Source organism: Mus pahari, chromosome 3, assembly GCF_900095145.1.
Source record: "Mus pahari chromosome 3, PAHARI_EIJ_v1.1, whole genome shotgun sequence".
Taxonomy (NCBI): domain Eukaryota; kingdom Metazoa; phylum Chordata; class Mammalia; order Rodentia; family Muridae; genus Mus; species Mus pahari.
The window spans coordinates 104,167,162-104,174,543 of NC_034592.1; the positions used below are offsets into that span (position 1 = coordinate 104,167,162).

Consider the following 7,382-nt stretch of genomic DNA (forward strand, 5'->3'; position numbering starts at 1 on the left):
TTTCACTCCTTCCATTTTTGTTTTGTTTTGTTTTTTTGTTTGTTTGTTTTTGTTTTTCAAGACAGGGTTTCTCTGTGTAGCCATGGCTGTACTAGAACTCATTCTGTAGACCAGGCTGGCCTTGAACTCAGAAATCTGCCTGCCTCTGCCTCCCAAGTGCTGGGATTAAAGGTGTGCACCACCATGCCCGGCTTCCTAAATTCTCTTAATCTAGAGTTTGACAAAAGGAGAGAAACAATTCCTCACCAAGCAAATGATGGCATGTTCCCGAATATGAGCACTAAAGGGTAGGGTAGGGTAGGGTAGGGTAGGGTAGGGTAGGGTAGGGTAGGGTAGGAGTTGGTACAGCACTTGGCCAGCATATACCGAGGCCCAGCATTCATCCCTAACACCTATGAACCAAAGGGAAGGAAGGGAAGATGAGAAGAAAAAAGATGGAAAAGAGAGAAAGCAGGGGTTGCAGAGATGGCTCAAAGGTTAAGAACACTTGCTGATGTTGCTGAAGACCCAGGTTTGGTTCCCAGCATCCACATGGTGGCTCACATCCATCTGTAACTCCAGTTCCAGGGGATGTGATACCCTCGTCTAGACTCCACAGGCACCAAACAATAACAATATAGTGGAGTTTAAGCACTGTACAGTTAGAAATCACTAAGACTATGCTGTGAGGTGGTGGCGCACACCTTTAATACCAGTGCTGGGAAGGCAGAGGCTGGCAGATCTTTGAGTTCAAGGCCAGCATCATCTATGGATTAAATTCCAGGACAGTCAGGGCTACACAGAGAAATTCTGTTTTAAAAAACCAAAAATAGAGGCTGGAGAGATGGCTCAGTGGTTAAGAGTACCGACTGCTCTTCCAAAGGTCCTGAGTTCAAATCCCAGCAACCACATGGTGGCTCACAACCATCCGTAATGAGATCTGACGCCCTCTTCTGGTGTGTCTGAAGACAGCTACAGTGAACTTAGATGTAACAATAAATAAATCTTTAAAAAATAAAACAACAACAACAAAAAAAACCAAAAATAGACAGACAAGAAAGATCATAAAGTTAGTAATAATTTATAAAAGTAAATAAGCAACATAATTAAACATAAAAAAGAAAAAAAATATGTATGTACATATATATGTATATATATATATCTGGAAGAAGATATATATAGAAGGAAGAAAATATATATATATATATATATATATATATATATATATATATATGTAAATGTAAATAAATAAAAAAGTTGTTCCCTCTACCTACTACTGTACTGTGAGAGCAACAAGTCACGTTAGCTCTAAACTCCCATTTCACAGAAGGTATTTTCTGAATTAAGTAACTCAAAAGCTTAAGTGAGGAAAAGATTAACTCAAGGGAATATTTAAGTTGAGTGATTCCGAGTAGACTAAGGAAGTCCTTGCATTCAGAAAAGCACCACTCTGAGCTGTGCAGGACATACCCAATAGCAGCAGGGGTCAGGCGGGTGTGCAGCTGAGGGGTGGCAGAGGTGGTGGTGGTCGTCAGGGAGCCGTCAGTTCCACTCTTCTCCCAGTCAAACGGGTCACTCTCAATTACTCCAAAGGTCTTGATGCTATTGTCAAACACGGATGTTAGAAGCTAAACCACAAAGGAAAAAAGACTAGAGTGAACCAACAGCAATCCAGGCACCTTCATCTCAAGAAGATCCTTTAAAAGGATTTATAATGATGGTTTCTTCAGAATCCATGGCTCAAAAAAAAAAAAGTATACACACATACATACATACATACATACATACATACATACATATATAGACACACCACTTATTTGGCCATTTGCATATTTATAAAGAGGACATCTTTTTTTTTTTTTTTTTCTCTCTTTCTTTCAGAACCAGGGTTTCTCTGTACAGCCCTGGATGTCCTGGAACTCACCAGGCTGGCCTCGAACTCAGAGATTCGCCTGCCTCTGCCTCCCAAGTGCTGGGATTAAAGGCCACCACTACCCAGCACTCACCCAGGATTTTCTAAATCAAGGTTCTCATGAATTCTTTCAAAACTTTTCATCAGCATTATTGTTACTTGTATGTATGTGATGATGTGCACGTGGTATAAGTTACCACATTCAGTTTAAAGCAGCTTATTTTTTGTTAAACTGGGATATACAATAAAATGAATTTTAAGAGCACATTATTCAAGACAAAGCAATCAAAATGAGATTCTGAGTATTTTGAATATTCTATTTCTTCTTTGTAATTTCAAAATGTTATTATTTTTCAAATTTAACTAAAATGTGTTTTCTAAAGTAATTTGGTTCAATACCTATCCATGGGCAGCCCACAAAGATGTCTGATGCTAGTTTCCAAGAGTCACAGGACATGGACCCAATGGATGAAGACTCCTCTTATCCTCAGCACAAACTACAGTCAACAACAATGTCATTTATCTCCATATAAAATTTCAATTTGCTATTTGAAAGAAAATGGAAACAGGAATTATCTGTAGTGTGATATATTGAATTTCGCTGAGGACCTTGATTTCTGTATCTCAGTTGGAAGTTACTGGATGAACTTACCCACAGAATGCCATGCTAATACTGGCTTGGCTAGCTCAAAGACCCTTCAGTGCAAAAGAAAGTGACTTATTTTAGTGATACATAAGTAAATCAAACAGGTAAAAAAATGCACATATTTTTTGCTTCTCTGCTCTTTAGGGTATTTCGATCATATGGGAGCAAAACCCAAAAGTTGTACTGCACCCATCCTCTGGGAACAGACCAGCAAAGTAGAAGATAACAAAAGAAAAACTATTAGGAGGATACACAGCATTGGCTGTTTTCAAGATTTCTGTTTTTCATAGTTTTAAAGTTTCTTTATCTGAAACTTTCTATGTAAGAGCAATTGCCTGCATTTACTCTATGTATACCATGTGTGCCTGGTACCTAAGGAGACCAGAAAACGGCATGATCCACTGGAACTGGAGTTACTCACAACTGTGACTCACAAAGGTGCTTAAATCATAGGGGCACAGGATGTAGCTTAGATGTGGCTTTCAGCACAGGGTAGACACAGCACAAAGCTTGAGTGTGGGTTTCTTTTATTAAGGTGGCATTCCATAGCACTATCCTCTAAGCCAAATAGTAGCATCTTAACCAGACCAGCAATGTCTGTTTAGAAAAGCTCTTAGCTAGGCTTGTTTACTACTTATGTTCCTTCACAGAAGAATGTCCAATATAGTTCTGGAGAAGATCCAGCCACTCCTCCCAGCTAGTTGTATGCAAATCTGTCCTGACTGCCTGTGGCCCTGATGGAAGAGATATAATATATAGGCAGAGGAAGACAAAGGAGATACCATCATGCAGAGTGAAGATTTCCTTTCCAGTATAGCTGCTATCAGGCCACCACACTCCTGTCAGTAATCCCCAATCAGGTGCTATAAGCAAGCAATGAAATAAGTTTACTGGCCCTCAGGGTGAGCTTCAGTGAGACTGAACTCTGGTTTGTCAATGACATTGCTTAGTCTTCTCCTGTGAAGAAAATTCTCATGACAGATCAGAAATTTGTTAGTTTTTATGCTTCAGGGTATGAAGAAAATCAGTAAATAGAAGAAAATGTTAGCAGAATGAAAAAATGGAAATGTTTTTAGTCAAGAAGAACTTATATATGAAAATTGAGACAGCTCCGTGTTTCTCTAGAATAGAAAAGAAAGTTGAAAGGAAAGGCCACCTGCATGGTCTCAGCACCCAAGATTTTTGAAAGTGTAACTGAAGGCTGAGTGATTGGTGTGCTTCTCTACCAGTACAAGGGTGCTTGCTCACTTCCCAAACACTAGATGTAAATCCATAGGGAATGGTATTTAGGCATTCATATCTCATTAGTGATTTTCTCCTTGACAAACAATTGTTGCCCAGACAGAAAACTTCAGACCCTGGCTCACTTCTGCACCTACCTGCAGCCTATGGACACAGGCCCAATATTATTTTAATCAGAAAATTAAATGATGGCTAAATTTCTTTTTCTTTTTCTAGAATCAATCTGGAAGAAACTTCTTACTGATTCTAGCCAATAGCTATCAAAATGCCCCAAAGCAGATACTGGGTCCAATGTTGTGGAGATTAGCCTTGAGGTACAAAGGAAAAAGAGGAGACAAATGGTTTTGTGAGCCCATCAAGAGATTCTAATGGACTTTGACTTGAACATTTAAAAATATTCACGGAGCTGGGCGGTGGTGGCGCACGCTTTTAATCCCAGCACTTGGGAGGCAGAGGCAGATGGATTTCTGAGTTCGAGGCCAGCCTGGTCTACAAAGTGAGTTCCAGGACAGCCAGGGCTATACAGAGAAACCCTGTCTCGAAAAACCTAAAATAATAATAATAATAATAATAATAATCATGGGCTGGAGAGATGACTCAGAGGTTAAGAGCACTGACTGCTCTTCCAGAGGTCCTGAGTTCAAATCCCAGCAACCACATGGTGCTCACAACCATCTGTAATGGGATCTGATGCCTTCTTCTGGTGTGTCTGAGGAGATCAACAGTGTACTCACATTCATAAAATAAAATGTTAAAAAAACACAATTATTACAATGTCCTGTGTTGGCTTCTTCTGGTTGCCTTTCCCACTTCCTCAATTCTCTCTCCAGGCACCAGTGAGGGCTTCCTTCCCCTTACACATAACTCTTGTCTGACTGAAACTAACGATGCACTCCTAAAGTCTTCTAGATAGACCTAATGGAGGGATTTACTGACTGCTATACCGAAACCCCATTCAGCTGGAAGACGGCTTAGTAAGTGCCCCAATCAGGTAGCAATATTTAGGGTTACTCTGTGGGTTGGTGATGATGAAAATAGGAGGTAAAGTTTGGCTAGGACATTTAGGGTAAAAAGACCCTCAAGGAAAGTAACTAGGCTCTCTCGGCTAACAAGCAGGAAATGCCCTTCTACTTCTTGGCAGCCTCATCTTTGCCAGACTCCAGAGGTTCCAAAAGGGACTTCAGTATCTGATCTAGTTCCTACATGATTTTAGGAAAACTTTTGCAGGGCAGGAGAATGTTGAAATAGAAGCTTGTTAAGCAAAAACTTCTGGTCAAGAGTACAGAACTCCTACCCTGGGTGGAAACTCAATTTTCCATTTGGGTTAGGTCAGTTCCCTGGCCAGGGCACCACTCTGAAGAAGGCAGCATGGCCTATGATAAAGAGCCAATTCCTTGTATCTGGGCCTCCTTCAGAGGCTCACAGTGATCACTGTCACCAAACAGTCCCTGGTCACTTTCTGTCTCTAAAGACTTCAGAAAGTCAGCATACACTGGCCGAGTTTTTAAAAGAAAAATAGAAAATGTATAATAAAAAAGGAGAAATTATAAGACACCCCCCCCCCCAATCAAAGAAGGCTAGCCTGCCAAGGACCAAAATTCCATAAGCTCTCCTACTTTGTAAAAGAACTTTAAAAGAAATTTAAAAATTTTGTTGTTGTTTTGTTTTTGTTGAGACAGTGTCTCACTATGTAGCCATGATAGCCTAGAAAGTGTGATGTAGGCAAAGCCAGCCCTTAGCTCTCAACTCACCTACCTCTGGCTTCCAAGTGTTGGGATTAAAGGCATGAACAACTGTGCCTTGCTAGAAATTCAAATATTTTAATCTTACCTACATTTCTGCTTACCCAAAGACCCTGCTGCATCCCCATAACATAATGACCCCTTCTTAGTTCCTCAAGGGGCAGGGAGGTAGGGAGGCAGGGGGTATCTCTGTGAATTCCAGGTCAACCTGGTCTTCACAGACTTCAGTCAGTGCTACATTGAGAGACCTTGTTTCAAACAAACAATTAAAAGTTCAGTTCAAGAAATTACTTCTGAGGGCTAGAGAGCTGACTCAGAAACCACTGAGCACTGACTGTTCTTCCAGAGGTCCTGAGTTCAATTCCCAGGAACCACATGGTATCTTGTTTTTTTTTTTTTGTTTTTTTTTTTTGTTTTTCGAGACAGGGTTTCTCTGTATAGCTCTAGCTGTCCTGGAACTCACTTGGTTGACCAGGCTAGCCTTGAACTCAGAAATCTGCCTGCCTCTGCCTCCCAAGTGCTGGGATTAAAGGCCTGCGCCACCAGGCCCGGCTCGCCACATGGTATCTTACAACTGCCCATAATGGGATCCAGTACCTTCCCTCTTCTGTCATACAAGCCTACATGCAAATAGAGTACTTGTATACATAAAATATGTAAATAAAGAAATCCTTTAAGAAATTACTCCTATATAGTAGAAAATGGAAGAAACTGGAGAAAACATCTGGGCTGGGTTAGCAATTAAGTAATGGTAAGTAATGTTAGGATACACAGGCATTCCAGGATGAGGATGACACTTGACAACATCAAGCCCCATCACACAAGTACAGTAAGAATGAAAGGAGAGAAGGTCACAGGGGTAGGGACAAGAAGTGACCCACTCCACACTTACATCTAAGTCAAGGCCGTCACTGTCTCTACCTTCCTGGCCACTACACTGCAAGTAGAGCTTGACCAGGGTGGCTGAGCTCTGGCTAGTAAGTCAAAGTGTTTTAGACAAACATCCATACCTGCTCTTCTCTTGACTACAAAGCCTATATGCACAGGAAACCACTTGAGCGTTGCCTAGTAAAGCCACAACAAACTGACTTGTGTGTAACATAATCAAGAAATCTAGGTAGTGCTTAGACACATACTGCTTCTTTCTCTTCTTTCCACTGCACTGCCTCAACATCTTCCCAACTCAAGTCTCCTTTGCTTTATTGGGATGTATTAAAGCTGAAAGGCTATCCTCTTAAAATACAAACAGGGAACTGGTGAAATGGCTCGGCTGATAAGGACACTTGTTTGATCCTTAGATTCCACATATAAAAGGAGAAAGCTGGCTCCCACACATTGTCCTTTGATCTGCACATGCATTTTGGTATGTGCACCTCCTTACATATAAATATATATTAATGTAAATTTTAAAAGAAACACAAAAAAGATCAACATATCCCTGGGAGCTTTTGTTGTTGTTGTTGCTGTCATTTTTTTTTTTTAACACTTTCAAGACTTCCTGTTCACTTAGAATAAAATTCAAACTTTATTTTTTTTTAAAGATTTATTTTATGAATATGAGTACACTGTAGCTGTCTTCAGACACACCATAAGAGGGCGTCAGATCTCATTAAAGATGGTTGTGAGCCACTATATGGTTGCTGAGAATTGAACTCAGGACCTCTGGAAGAGTGGTTAACCACTGAGCCATCTCACCAGCCCCAGAATAAAATTCAAACTTCTTGAAACAGTTTATAAAGCCCTACATCATCTGGCCTAATCTCAAGCCATTTACTCCCTTCATTTATGAGCTCTTATTTCAATCCTTTTCTTACCTCAGGATTTAAGCATCTGCTTGCAACATTCTTTTTTCTTTTCTTTT

The 7,382-nt window shown here is 40.4% G+C and overlaps 1 protein-coding gene across 4 annotated transcripts in view; it reads right to left on the reverse strand.

Moving 5' to 3' along the window:
- The window catches only part of Ttbk2 (tau tubulin kinase 2), a 115,143-nt gene that overhangs the window by 22,166 nt on the left and 85,595 nt on the right, over positions 1 to 7,382 (reverse strand). For all 4 annotated transcript variants that reach the window (XM_029536557.1, XM_029536558.1, XM_029536560.1 and 1 more), the window contains one exon: positions 1,450 to 1,607. In XM_029536557.1, coding sequence (XP_029392417.1) covers positions 1,450 to 1,607 — 158 coding nt within the window. The remainder of the gene's footprint in view (positions 1 to 1,449; positions 1,608 to 7,382) is intronic.